This window comes from Staurois parvus, unplaced genomic scaffold (genome assembly GCF_062004578.1).
Source record: "Staurois parvus isolate SC_StPar_1 unplaced genomic scaffold, SC_StPar_1.0 ptg002245l, whole genome shotgun sequence".
NCBI lineage: Eukaryota > Metazoa > Chordata > Amphibia > Anura > Ranidae > Staurois > Staurois parvus.
Window position 1 is genome coordinate 18,197 of NW_028320041.1, and position 15,368 is coordinate 33,564.

Below are 15,368 nucleotides of genomic sequence, written 5' to 3' on the forward strand. Positions count from 1 at the left end.
CTTGTGGAAACAAAAAATCTTTAATGGACTCAATATGCTTTTTAGCAGATAGCTTAGGGTGTCTACTTTCTGACAAGGGGTCATTTGGGGGTGTTTGTACTGCCCTGGTATTTTAGCACCTTAAGAAATGTAATGAGCAGTCAGAAAGTAAAAGCTGTGTAAATTCCATTATCTATACCATAGTTTGTAGATGTTTTAACTTTCACACAAAGCCATCAATATCAAATGTAGCAGAATATATTTTGGCCTAAGTTTATGACGAAATTTGAGTTTTTGGATATTTTTTATGACAGAAATGAGAAAATATAGATTTTTTTAAAAACTGTTCAGTCTTTTTTTTGTTTATAGCGCCAAAAATTAAAAGCACACAGGTGATCAAATACCACAAAAAGAAATTTCTATTTGTGTGAAAGAAAGGACTTAAATGTAATGTATGTACAGCATTGCATGACTACACACACATCAGATAAACTAGCGCAGCGCTGTAGAGCAAAAATGGCGTAAATTGCAGTATCTATACCATAGTTTGTAACTTTCACACAAAGCAATCAATATACACTTATTGGGATTTCTTACCAAAAACGTGTAGCAGAATACATTTTGGCCTAAATTGATGACAAATTTGAGTTTACTATATATTTCTTATAGCCGGAAGTAAAAAATATTGTTTTTTTTTTTTGTCAAAATGTTCAGTCTTTTTTCGTTTATAGTGCAAAAACATAAAAAGCACACAGGTGATAAAATACCACAGAAAGAAAGCTCTATTTGTGTGAAAAAAGGGCGTAAATTTTGTTTGGGTACGGCATTGCATGACCACGCAATTACCAGCGCCAAATAGCAAAAAAAGGAATGGCCAATAAGGGGGGTAAATCCTCAGGAGGGCAAGTGATTAATGAGGCCCAAGTTCCCAGGTTCTGTGCAGCTGGAGCAAAAACAGAGAATCAAAACGGACGTTTTCCTACAATTCATACATTCAAAATAGTAATAATAATTATTACATTTACCACATATTAACATTCATCAAATATATGCATAGTACTTTTATTACCCAAGTTGAATGACTGTCCAAGCACTGGGGACCAACAACCTCATCAAACCTCCCCTTAATCAGTGCAAACTTTGTACCTTGATACATACATATGATTATCTGTGGTGTACAGTTATTGTAATGTATTAAAGAACAGCCTAAACAAGGCTTATGATATAAATATTTTTTTAATTAATTAAGGTTTTAAATATATAACATAAATTAAATGTAATCTTTTACTTGTTTTTAAAGTCATAATGCTCCAGGATGGCAAAATAAAAGTATTATTATTATTTTTGTGCTATTTGTGACTTCCTTAGGGACATTGGTGCCTGATTTTTCAGTTCCAGCATCGTTTAGAGTAATTCACTAAATTAAGTACTGTTCTGCTTACTCAACAAAGAAAGAATATGCTTAAGAGAAACAGTAACCCATAATACCCGATCGGAATCCACCTTGTACTTGGATGTCCAGTCATCCCTAAAAAATAATTATTTTATTTTTTAAAATGTATTTCTGCAATTCAACAGCCATTAAAGTATATCTAAAGCCCAAACTGTTTTGCTTTCCCCTCCATTTTGTATAGAAAAGAGGAAACCGTTAGAACCCCTTTCATTTTTTTTCTGCATGTATAAAAAAAAATACTATATAGAAAGGTGCAGCGCTAAAATAATTATAATAACAATACCAATAAATCAAAAAAGTCAATGAATAATATCCAGTACAAATAAAATGAAAAAAGGATAAAAAATAGTTCCAGTAGAGAATTAAATAGATAAAGGTGACTTTTGTGCTCTGGTAGCTCTGGACCCGGTGTCAGTGCAATAATGGTGTAAGTAATACGCACTCACCGGACGCGCATGTATAATGTGCCTTATATTAATAATCCAGACGTCCTCCCAGAATGAGAGAACCACCTTGCGCCCGTCATATTACTATATGGCGGGCGGGAGGTGGTTAAAGAACCTGGTATTGCTCCCTGGGTATGCAGATATCCACTATAGGTATGATGATCCATCCTGAGGCAGTGAATCTATAAATTTAGAGAGCTCCCCCAGGGGGTTGGAGCAAGGATACGCCCATAGTGTAGTAAGTATTGACAATTTTTATTTAAATATTGCGATCAGATTCATCAAAAGGGTTTAACCCTTTATGATTACGTCCAATGACGAAACGCGTCAAAGGGAAGTGACATCAGACGTATACGAGGAACCGGAAGTGGAGCAGCGACCATTTTGGAGAGTGGAAGGGAGGAGATACAAGGAACTAGGACTCTCCTGGATGGCTGAAAGGTTTCTTAAATATATACTATATGCGGTTTTAAAGATATTGGCAATGTAAGCAGTACTATAAAAGCTTTAAAGATTTTAGTGTGTGGCAGTATTACACTATTTCTGTTCCTTATATATGGGTATCTGGATGGAGTACACTGTGGGAAGACATCTGGAGTGCTAGTGTGGATGGACCTAGGTGGTGTGATGAAGTCATGGTAATCCTTGTGGATATCTGCAGGAGGGCTTATTCCATCGTGTAACTCTTGGATTAACATTAAGGCGAGATTTATTGGTGATATTGGTAAGGGTACCCACTCCTTACTTTAAATAGAAGTGCACACTGGGTTGTGTGATTTGTGGCACTGAAGAGTGATTCACATACACGTTTTTCACCACATATATATATATTTTTTTTTCTCTCACTTGTTTGATTATCACCAGAGTGACCTCACATGTTATTATGATTTGCTAAAGGATAATGCACTATGTATTGTTTTTATTTTTGAGGTAATCCAGCCTGTGCAAGTCGTTGGAAGACTCTATACACTTGGACCTAATTTTGGATGCACTCATTTATTTCACAAAAAGGACATTTGAGTTATTTGTTTGGTATATATTATTATCATCTTGGGATTTTTTCTTTTTGGACTTTATTATGTTTGTGATTTAGGGTAGGGGGATTGTATATTTATTATTGATTGATGATTTATTTGATTATTTATTTGGCATATTTACTTTAATATCATTTGCATCTCCAAGGGTGGAGGTGGAGATTATGCTTTAAGGGGATTGAGTATTGAATAGGTATTGGTAGTGATTTATCTATAACATATTATGTATTGCTGCTCACAATGGAGTAAGAGGATTAATTCATGTGCCATCATTTACAGTTAACCGTAAAATGATGTGCTTGAAAGGTTTTTAAGACTTTGCCTATGTAAAATGTTCAGTATGGCACAAACAATATTGAAGCCTGCATATTGTTTTTTTATCTATTTTATTCGACACAATGTCAGATTTTATATTTTATGAAAAAATTGCAATTATATTATGTTTCTGTTCATTGAAATACATTTTACTGTAATTTTTCTTTTTGTATATACCGGTAATTGTCTTTTTATAGGAATTTAGACAATATAAAAGTAAGCATAGAAAAGAACAGATAAGGGTCTTTTACAACATAGATAAAAACAGATATTGCAGTATATCAAGATTAACAACGAAAATTGCCCCAAGGGGCACCATGTTGTCCATGGATACAGGGGATAATCCACAAATGAATAAACAGTCAGATTAAATGCATATCTTGATAGGTGTAGTTCTACAATTCATATCAGACAGTCAGACAATTTTACTACCAGAAAATTCACTATAATCCTAGAAAGTCTTAGAGCTCACATAGTTCTACACCTGGAATAATGTATTAGCAAAGCAAACAAGGTCCCCGTTCCAATCATAAGGGTAAAAAAACAAAAGGGGGAAGACCCTTATCTAAGTAATAAGCGTAAAAAAGAGTAGTATAAAAGGAAACAAAAACAATAAGGCATAGAAATCAAACAAAGATGAGGATGAAGGGGGAGAAAAGGGGGGAAGAATACCGCACCATCAAGATACTCCTGCCATGCATGCAAAACGGGACTTTGGGTATAGAGACCTGGGTTGTTAAGGTCAGCCTAGCTGGTATTCTTGAAGATACCACAACTCACAGACCTTAGTAAACTGGTCAATGGAGTCATGCAAGCAATCAGATTCAGAATAGATGGTTCAGTCTTTTTCCATTTAAGGTTACTGTAATTTTAACAGTTATGCAAATATTGTGCAACATTTACAACCGTTACATCTCTTTATCCTGCAGGTTCTCTGGATTTAGAAAATATACATATTTTGGGAGTTGTAAGTCTTATTTACATACAAAATGTGCATTTTAGTATGAGTATAAAAAATTAAACCTTTTCTTAGCAGAAAAAGGGTTAAGTGCTGTTGGCATTTGTATATGCGCATACTATTAAACTGCCTCAATTTTCATCAAAGTAAGTCATTTTTAAATGCCTTTTGTGAACGATATACATGGGGAATGTTCACGTTTCAGTACCTTGTACTTGGAAAGCAGATCCCAATGATAAATTCTCTGCTTTTACGTCAGCATTTTGTACATGGGTTTTAAATATACCTTTTAGATTAATGACATATACGTAATTTTTTATTTTGCCCTTATTTCCACTTTAACCTCGTCATGCTGGTGACAGGGGCGGACTGACAACTCATGGGGCCCCCGGGCAATAGGGGATCATGGGGCCCCTGTGTCCTTGGCCAAACTCAAAAAAGCCTATGAAAAAGGTACCAGGGGCATCTCATGGGGCCCCCTACTGACCCCGGGCCCTCAGGCAGTGCCCGAGTTTCCAAATGGTCAGTCCGCCCCTGGCTGGTGATTCCCGGCCCTCTAAGGGGTTTCTGACGCCGGGAGGTGGGGTTTAGGGTCATGTGACAGCCATGATTGGAAAGGTCCCGATCACAGGGAGAGATTGGGATCTTTCCGTGGGACGCCGACACATGTGCTGAGAGCGCGGAGGACTATGTAATATAAGGACAAGGCTAATCAACAGTTTCAATTAATAATAAATCAGGTCGGCCCTTGTACTACATAGTTGATAATAAATCTAAAGAAGATTGTACAATCAGATTGTATGATGTATGGTCAGCCTAACAACGGTCAACAGGGCAAACAGAGGGAGAGAAACACCCTTCCGGGATCACAGATATCTATAGGAACTGGCAAAGGTTCCAACTCCTCACCATGTCTTGTGCATGAAAACAACAGCATTATGGCATAAATTAGGGAAACAATTCTTGGCTGCACTGAAGACTTCTATAAGTCTGTACAATGACTCAGAACATTGGACATTTGTTGACAAGATCTCCTCTGACTTCCTGTTGTGCTTCCAGGACAGCGAGGAAACATCTCCCATGAGACAAAACAGAGGGTTGAGGCCATTGACTATTTTATTCTAAACTAAAAAACAAGTTTTTGCTATAGATTAACTTTACGTACTTTATCATACCAGTGTGCATTTTTTTCTGATGGGATTACTAATAAATTCTGGGGACAGGTTGTCTTTTTAAACTTTAGCTTTATTTGCTTGTTCAGGCCAACCTAAATAAAATTAAAGCCCAACTGTTGCCCAAATTTTATTTTTCAGTTTAGGCTAGAACAGGATTAGGACCTCTGCCAGGTTATTCTGTTTGTCTCTGTTGGGGAGATTTACCCTCACTTCCTGTCAGGTCAGAAAGTGATGAGAAATCTCTCCAATGATGAGACTAAAACCAGAAACATAATGGTATAAAAAGCCACAAAAAGTGTTAATTACACAAACAAAAGTGCAGCTCTCAGTCTAATACCCCCCTGGGTATGTAAGTCTTTGTTATACCAGCAAAAGCGCACAACTTCGTATTCCAATTGGAATACGAAGTGGTGCGCGTTTGTTGGTATAACAAAAACAGAAACATGTTTTAGTAAATTAGGTAAGGAAGAGAATTTATGACAGGGTTTTTTTTTTGTCTGTGCTGTCCTGCCCCAGTGACAACCACTCCCTCATTTCTTTTCTGGATGTCAAAGGGACAAGACGTGAGACAAAACCTGCCCAATGGGGTTACAAAAAAAATAGACAGAAATGTAACTCTTCTCCACTCTCTTCAAAATTTTGGGGAAAAAAAAAACAATAAAAAATTAGATAGTGTAAAGCTGGCCATACACCAATCAAATTTCAGCTGCTCCAGCAAGGACTGGTCAAACTTTGATCAGTGTGTGGCCATCTCTGCCTGGGCCACTGATATGGGGGTACTGCTGGCCCTCCTGTAGGGGGCCTGGGTGCCATCTCATCAGCAGGGGGCCCAGCGAACTGACAAACACATTTGCAGCTGCTAAACTCCCCTCATTCTATGGTCTCCTGTCATTCTCCAACAGTGCGGCTCTAATGTTAGCTGTGCTCAGTCTGTTGCTTTGTTTCTCATCCCCGACTTCCCCCATTGCTCCAGATTCTTGCCCTATTCACTCTCTTTCCCCCTACCCCCGCAATCATGCTCCGATCTTTCCCCTTCTGATTCCTATTGATTGTGGCTTCTTTATTTTCCCTGCAGTCCTTCCATCCTGTACTCTTCATCTCATCTCACCTTTCCTGTCTCTCTGCTGATCTTGGTGCTCCAACTGCCCAACCTGGATATTCTTTTGTGCTCTCTCCCTCCTTGCTCTTTCTCCTGACAGTCACAGCCGATCAGCTACCTTTCCATAGGATGAAGAATTTACTGCTATACTCCCATTCCTGCCTTATGCCTTTATATCTTGTCTTTTATCTTACGTAGCTGGGCTTCCCACTCCTCTCCTCCAGACTGGGCTCTTTCAGTTCACTATTACAAACCTGTCATTCCTCTGTCCTTTGCAACGTTGCTTCTTCTTCCCTACACTACCAGTTCCCTCTGCAGATCCATGTATCGACTCCTTCTATTTATTTATTTATTTCAGGTACTTATATAGTGCCGTCAATTTATGCAGTACTTTACATATATATTGTACATTCCATCAGTCCCTAACCCTCAAAGGGTGTACAATCTAAGGTCCCTAACTCACATTCATACATACACATACTAGGGCCAATTTAGACAGGAGCCAATTAACCTACCAGCATGTCTTTGGAATGTGGGAGGAAACCGGAGTACCCGGAGAAAAACCCATGTAAGACACAGGGAGAGCATGCAAACTCCAGGCAGGAGGTGCCGGATTCAAACCATTGACCCTAGTGCTGTCAGGCAGAAGTGCTAACCAGGGTACCCCCCCTCAGGTTCATCTGCCCTTATTCTATCCATTAAATGCATGTGCCTCTACTATGGGGGCTCTCAAAATTTGTAGAGTTGGGACCACAGAATATCAGGGTGCCATGACGTGGCTCACGTATGTATTTGCAAATGTGTGCTAACTAAACCCCTGTTTTTAACACATACTGTTAGACAGGTTGTTCGAAAGCTGGCTGGCAACTTTCTTTCTTTTCTTTTTTGATATGCCTTGCCCGTCCATGTGTTCCTTGCTGTAAAAGCCAGTTATAGACTGGGGCAGTGACCATTTTTTGTCCAATTTAGACAGATCCAATTAACTTACCAGTATGTCTTTGGAGTGTGGGAGGAAACCCACGCAGGCACAAGGATAAAACTCCAGGCAGGAGGTGCAGTGGTTGGGATTCAAACCAACGACCCTAGTGCTGCCAGGCGGAAGTGCTAACCACTTTGCTGCCCTACAACCATGTACTCACTGATCTGTTTAAAGCAGCAGTAAACTCCTCTTTTTTCTTCTATCTACAGGTAAGCCTATAATAAAACTTACCTGTAGTAACTGTCTCCTAAATGTGCCCCATTTAGGAGATATTTACATGTGTAACAGCCGATGATGTCACTGGGCACATTACCCTCCCAATGGACGGCATGCTGTGCATTGAGAGAACAAATGCACACTGTCTGTGTTTGGGTCGTACACCCGAATCTGCACACCTGTCATATTAGGACCTGCGGCTGTCTTCGTACAGTCAGTGCGTTCCAATAGCATAACATAGGCTGCTTGCACTCAGTTTCAGATGGCGCCATCCAAATGCACGAACCACTGATTCACACTGTACAGGCCTCAGTGCCCATGTGAATGAGCCCCAGACCCCCTCCACAGGAATTTTGTAAGTTATGATGTGTTTGTGTTCGCTATTAATGATTTTATTGTATTTTTAGCTAAATATTGCCTTGATATTTTCTTGGAAGGGTGTGGGGGAGGGACCCTGTCAGGTAGTCTGTATGGGGCCCCGTGATTTCAGCAGCCCGATCCCTCCTCAATATAAGTTAACTCTTCAATCAACTTCAGTCAAAGGGACATGCTGGAAAACTTTCTGAGAGTGATGGGTTCCGCTGCCAGAATATAATGTCCCTGCGGGGGGGGGATTGATCCATCCGCCTTGTTTATGTGGTTAGAGGAATCTGCTTTCATTTTTTTTTTCTCATTCAGTCTTCTGGCTGGAAAAAAACAATTGTCTAAGGCAAGCTGTAGACCAGGTTCACATATGTGCGGGGTCAGTTTCAGTGCAATTTGTAAGAAGAGTCCGGTGCGACTTCTTGATTTAGTGTATGACACTGGAAATCACATCTGAACCGGACTGAAAATTGCATCTGACTCTTTTAAAAATCACACTGCAGCAGGCCCGCCCATATGTGAACCAGCTCCATAGAAAGCTGGTTTTGTTTACTTGTCATGCAAACCGGATGAGGCTCAAAACGTATCCAAATTGCATATATGTGAACCGGGGCTTAAGGTTCAAAAGTTAAAAAAGTATAAATAAATTGCTGTACTGTGCATTTATATTTTATCTTTATTTCTCCACTTGAACAAAAATGAAAAAGTTATAGACTTATAACACTGATAAATAATGGAGATAGTATTGTAAGTAAAACCTTCTTTAACCCCTTGACACCGAGCACACACAAATATGCGGCCTCTTAGCGTCTGGGCCTTCACGCCAAGTGGCCGCATATTTGCATGCAATTAGAAAACACATATGTGCTGAGCGAACGCTCCCAGCACATATGTCCGTTACTCATGGAAAGGTCCGGATCTCCCCTTTTGATCGGGACCTTTTCTGATCATGTGACTGCCATGATGGTGAATCACGGCGGTCACATGACCATTAAACCCCCCCCGCCTCCTGGCTTCTGAAACTCTTAAAGGGCCGGGAGGCGCCAGCGCTAAGAGTTTAAGACCACAGATTGGAATAGTTTCATACCTACCGATAGTTGCCACCATCCTTTATGGTTATAAAAACATTCCCAAGGGAAAGTTCACCAGAATTAGGTGTAATTGCCATGACCTATCCAATTTTTACACGCAAGCTAATCCCCTTAAGGAGAGATTTCTTGAGAAAGGTTATTCCACTTACACTGTTAATGAAACCATCAGCCAAGTGGCTAATCTAGACAGGAAAACTTTACTTGTGAATGATACTAAGAAATTTAAGTTCCAAATGGTACGTTCCTTTGTCACCAATTACTCCACACAGCATTTTCAGGTTAAAAACATCTTTTATAAACACTGGAATATTCTAAACAATTATCCTGTACTTAAAGGCTTCCTCCCCTCAAAACCTGAAGTAGTCTTTGGAAGGGCACCCACATTAAGAGACAAAATTGCCCCAAATATTATAGACCCTACTCAGAGAGTTTTCTTCTTTGGAGAACTCAAAGGTTTCTACCCGTGTAACCGCTGCACTATTTGCCTATTAAGTGGCTTTACTTCATGCGTGACTTCCTTTACTTCATGCGTGATTAACACTACATACCAAATAGATTTCTTTATTTCCTGCAAAAGCAGGCACATTGTTTACCTCCTGGAGTGCTCCTGCCATAAACAATATATTGGCAGAACCAGGAGGCGCATGAGGGATAGAATGCGCGAGCATCTCTATAATATTAAAAAAGGGTATAAAGAACATTCTCTATCCAAGCACTTTAGAGACTACCACCATAAAGGTCCGCAGGGTATTAAGTTCACAGGCATAGATATCCTCAGTACACACTGGAGAGGTTGCAATAAAAGTTGGGCCATCTCACAGCTAGAAACAAGATGGATATATGAAATGAGATCACTAACCCCTCAGGGCCACAGTGTAGATATGGATATCAATAGTTTCATTGATAAAAGCTGAATTTGCGTTCTCCATTTTATAGCTTGACTATTTCCATTTTTTGGGTGTCTTTGGGCTGATATTTTCTGCATCATTTGGTTTTATTATTATGCAAATTTGGTATCATGTGTTATTTATTTTTATGCACATTATTTTATTTATTTATTTGTCATAATCTACTCTGCATTTATCTTCCCGTATACTCCAATGTACTTCATATTACATTTACTCTTACATTCATTATTTTTTTATTTTCCATATCCCTTGCTTTTATATTCTTTGGTTAATATGAATTTGTCACTTATGTATATGTTCTTTACCAACCATTTTAATAGTTCGCAATATATCATATCCAGGGGCGGACTGACCATTTGGAAACTCGGGCAATGCCCGAAGGCCCGGGGTCAGTAGGGGGCCCCATGAGATGCCCCTGGTACCTTTTTCATAGGCTTTTTTGAGTTTCGGCAAGGACACAGGGGCCCCATGATCCCCTATTGCCCGGGGGCCCCATGAGTTGTCAGTCCGCCCCTGATCATATCATATTCACTTTTTGATATATTAGCAACATTTTCAATCAATCGTTTTCTTCTGCTTACGTTTTGACATCAATTGACATTTTTTAGCATTACCTTTGAATATGTTTTCCAATATAGTTTTTTTCTTTATTTGATCACTTTTATAATATTTTAATGCATGATATTTTCTTCCCGTTCGTTATTTTTCATTGTATTCCATTTAGTCCTCCGTTTTCTATTTATTTTCCTCAAGAGACATCATCAATTTTGCTTCTTGTTATAACATCATGGCTGTGTCACTTATACCTCCTTTTTTATATATTAGTGACATTTTCAACCATTCGTTTTCTTCTCCTTACGTTTTGACATCAATTGACATTTTTTAGCATTACCTTTGAATGTTTTCCAATATAATTTTTTTCTTTTTTTGGTCTCTTTTATAATATTTTAACACATTATATTTGTTACCCGTTCATTATTCTTCATTTTATTACATTTAGTCCCCTGTTTTCTATTTATTTACCTCAAGAGACATCATTAATGTTGCCATCATTATAACAAATAACATCATGGCCGTGTCACTTATACCTCCTAGGTAATGTCCGCTGTTAGATACCTCGGCGAAAGCTTGCTGTTTACCCTTTGTCTCTATGGTAAATCATCATTACCCTGCACTAATATTACATGTTTTTTTGAGCTTTGGAAAATGGCAGCCGGCATCACTCGACCGGTGTCTGGGAAAATGGCCGCCGCCATCACCTGACCGGCAACTCTCCGGGAAAATGGCGCCGTCGGATTCATTTTGCGCCTTGCGGGCTATTTAAATGGGACCCGTACATGACGTTAGCAATGGACGTACCCCTGAGGATGTGCATGTGTACGTAACGCGTCAGGTGGGGCCACATTGCTGACATCATGCCATCGCTGCCAAAGGATGGAGCGACGGCCATTTTGCTACCAGTTTTTTTAAGTTTTATCACTCCACGTGGATATTTTACTCTGCTTTGTCATAGTCAATAAATGCTACACTATATATGATTTTATGGCTCTTGTGGTGAGCTATCTCCCCTAGGACAAGGATTCCTCTTCCACCTATGCCTCTGATGGAGCAGTTCGTTTAACCCCCTGGCTGCCTCTTTGCCTCCAGATGTGATATACCCATTATCATTATGCCTGTTATCATTAGCCTTCTGGTGAGTGTACATCTGACCGAGGTGGTGGATTTTTCTGTGTGATTAATTTCCCGTTCCTGTCCTGCACTTTAGATTACTGCACTTTATGATTCTATGGACACTGTTTGAACAGAGTGTCTTTTATGGACTTATAATTTTAATGTTGCACAAATTACCACAACCACAAATATCAGTAATATTACTATTTATTGATTATTTTAGTTGCACTTGCAGCACAACTATCGTCACTTTTGCTCACGGACACAATTGCCTTTTCGCTTGCTGATTTGCTGTTCATTGTATACGCAAGTTTTATATACTTATGTTTTGCACTTTACTGTTACACTTGATACATTTAATCTGTTATTGTGATTTTAGTGCTGCACTTTTTTTATACCAATATACAACATATTAACATCCAGTAATTAAAATTATTGCACATTTGCTTCCTTTCAATTCCGACATGTACAGATGAATCACTTGAAGGGTATTATATATTTCCCATGGGGAAGTCGTTCGGGTCAAGTCCATTTATGCTTCTGAATGTCCTAGAGCTGTTGATCACATCATATGAAGTTAAACTCTGACATCCAGGAGTCAGTAGAATGATAGGAAGATACCTAATCCACTCTTGTAAAAAGTGCTAAATTAATCATGAATTTTGTAGAACTGCCCATAAACAGAATTGAGTCTATTACACTCAATCCTGCTTACAGACTGTTTAAGACAATGGTGAGATCTCCATCACAGTCAGACCCAAATTCTGTGGATCTGCTGCTGACTCCAGAGTCAGAGATGGGGCACTTGTGGTTGAAAAAGTCATTCTCAATGACTGGCATTGGATACTGTGGTTGAGAGGGAAAAGTATTAAGTCCAATACAGCTGTCCATAGCTGTAGAGACTGAGACAGGTGGAAAGTTCACACTTGTGTCTGGAGAGGTGGTTTTGTTGGGTTGGAAGTTGGAATAATCCATTGTATAATTCATGTTTGCTTGGAACTGTCCTCTGCTCAGATCTATTCCTTGGTTATTGAAGCCCATAACTGGGTTCACCTGATTGTAGAACTGTTGTTGGTTTACCATGGGTATGTTAGATTCCATAGTTTGCAGATAAACCCTGCTCGCTTGGCAGGAGTATTGAGGGTATCCATGAAATTCAGACTGTTGGAAAATTTCCTGCTGGGGGTTGCCCTGTAGTTGTACTTCTTCCTGACAATTCAGGATTTGCTGTTGGTGGATATGAGATGTTGGTGTGGAGGAGTACATGTATTTGTTGTCACCAAGTGAACAGGAATATGCCTCTTCTGCTTGCAAGTTGGCTGATTTCACGCCCTTTCGTCTGGCCTTGGCCCTTCTATTTTGGAACCAGACCTGTAAGAAAACAGGAGACTTCAATAAGTACAACATGTAAATGTGGGGTAAATAGTAGTAGGTTGGAAAGCATGTTATTAAAAACTTATGACAATTCTGAATATGAAATATTGGCCATACAATGAAGTCCTTTCTTTAATTCTAGATAAGAAGTAAATAGTTAATTGCAACTTGACTTGTGCATTAACATTAGGAAACTACCACAAGTTATGCAATGACCTGAATAAACAAGTTCCTAGAACAACTGAGAGTGAATCTCTGCAGCTTGGGAGCCTAGTCAAGACCAGAAAAAAATGTTTTGGCTGAAATTCCAGAAAGAAATAGAATTGCTTGCAATTGGAATCTGACACTAAAAGTGAATACATACCTGGATTCTGGATTCAGGTAGGCACATTTGTTTGGCCAGCAGCTCCCGGTGGTGGATATCTGGGTACATGTTGGTCTTGAAGTATCGCTCTAGTGTGTCCAGCTGTGCCTGGTTGTAGACAGTCCTTTTTCTGCGTTGGCACACCGCTGTATCTGAGGCCTGGGGCTGACTGCTCACTTTTTTTGATGGTGCTCCTCTGACCTCATCATTGGTCGGGGGACTGACATGTTCTGGAAGAAGACAATAATTAGTATAACATCCCCATATGTGAATATCTATCATTGATCAATACCTTCTATTCTTCCATAGCTAAATTAATTCATGCTAGACAAAATAGGCAATAGCTAAGTGGCCTGTTTGGAACAGCATCAGGTGGGACTATAATCCTAAATCATTGCCCAAGGGATCAAATGTCCCAAGTATAAGGATTCTAATTTAATTGTTTCGCTATTCCAAAGAGTGCTTGAGTTACATAGAGTTGATTGGCCATGTTCTTCGAGGGTTTTTGGAAATACTTTTCATTATAACAGTTACTGTATGTGTCGTAGAGACTACATTCACAATGAGACTTACATTTAACATATACAGTACAAGTTATTTTATACAGGAGGAAAAAACTACTCTATAAAATATAAGTCATAAGATGACATAAATACTAACCAAATGTAAAATACATTTTATAAGATATTTTCAGGGTAATGTATATGCATGCCACTTTTTAACTTTATTATTATATCTGTTCTATATTAATAATTTATTAAATATAACACATCAGCAGTGTAATCACATATTAGTCATTAACAGATACAAGTTGTAATGATTTGCAAAACATGTTATCAATGTAACTAAACTATATAAATCAACAATTAAATATAACTATAACTTATCCGTATTAGTAACAAGCTTTCCAAAAATTCACGTTTTTTTAACTACAGGCCTGAGCAAAAGAGTTACGCATTCCCAAACGTTATGAAAATATTATTATTTTAACCATTTAAATAAAAGATAACATGTGATCTATAATAATGCATTTAATATATTAGTGTATATGTTGGTGCATTTGTTAATAGAAATTCAAATTAAAGTTCCCATTCTTATAATTTTTTATAGAAAAGTATTATAGTTAATATAAGAAATAATGTGTACAATGTATAATATTCAGTTAAAGCCAAAATAATAACTGTGCAAGACTTAAAAAAGTATTTTACCTTGGGGCTGCTGGAAATCTTTCTTCTGGAATGGGGCTACACTTGCCCTCATAACAGGGGTCTGTGAGTCTGAATATTCCATCTGACCAGTGGCGAAGTAGGAAGGAAAATATTGTCCATTCTCCTGGCTATATTCAGCCATCACACAAAGTCCTTTTTTTTTTTGTTCTGGTCAACCAGATCCTCACTGTGTGATGGGTGCCTGTGTTGTTGCTTTCTGGATGGTGAATCCCTTCCTCCCTTCCTGATCCCCTTTTATAGCAAGACTAGTGGGCGGTAACAGTGATCAAAGACCTCAGGTGTGACAATGGCCATGGGGGGGGTCAGAATGAATCTGAGGCTCTGGGTGTTATGTAGACACTATTGTGAATTTCAGGTCTGTGAGCTATGATATCCTGCTGGGTCCAGCTAAAGATCTAGGTTCACAATACACATACCCATCCACTGATCCCAAAAGGTGGGTTTCCTGTCTGCTTTACCAGGAAGTCACCTGCCATTTCAGCCTGGGCCCTGTGAAATATGCTGTGGCTGCTTCTATTGGTGTGCAGAGCCAAAATAAACAAATATGCACAAATGTAAATAAACATTTTAGGTCACTGTTCAAAAACCTTTTTTTTTGTAGTTTTAGTGGGTATATATTCTTCCTGCCTATCATGGAGACATTATTTCTCAGTAGGTGTGTTGTATTCCTTAACAGAACCGTTGCACCTCACCTCTTAGTGTTAAAGTAAATAA

The 15,368-nt window shown here is 38.8% G+C and overlaps 1 protein-coding gene across 1 annotated transcript; it reads right to left on the minus strand.

Moving 5' to 3' along the window:
- Positions 1-12,398: 12,398 nt before the first annotated feature.
- Positions 12,399-14,775, minus strand: LOC149431467 (homeobox protein Mix.2-like). Its single transcript, XM_089665574.1, has 3 exons — positions 14,628-14,775; positions 13,426-13,655; positions 12,399-13,058 (listed from the first exon to the last, which is right to left on the minus strand). The coding sequence occupies exons 1-3, from the start codon at positions 14,773-14,775 to the stop codon at positions 12,399-12,401; spliced, it is 1,038 nt and encodes a 345-aa protein (XP_089521700.1).
- Positions 14,776-15,368: the final 593 nt, after the last annotated feature.

Excerpts from the sequence above, each read along its gene's own strand:
- LOC149431467 (XM_089665574.1), bottom strand. The coding sequence starts at position 14,775 with ATGGCTGAATATAGCCAGGAGAATGGACAATATTTTCCTTCCTACTTC. Across the intron at positions 13,656-14,627 it reads CCAGCAGCCCCAAGGTAAAA|AACATGTCAGTCCCCCGACC; the intron begins TACTTTTTTAAG and ends GTCTTCTTCCAG. Across the intron at positions 13,059-13,425 it reads TACCTGAATCCAGAATCCAG|GTCTGGTTCCAAAATAGAAG; the intron begins GTATGTATTCAC and ends GTTTTCTTACAG.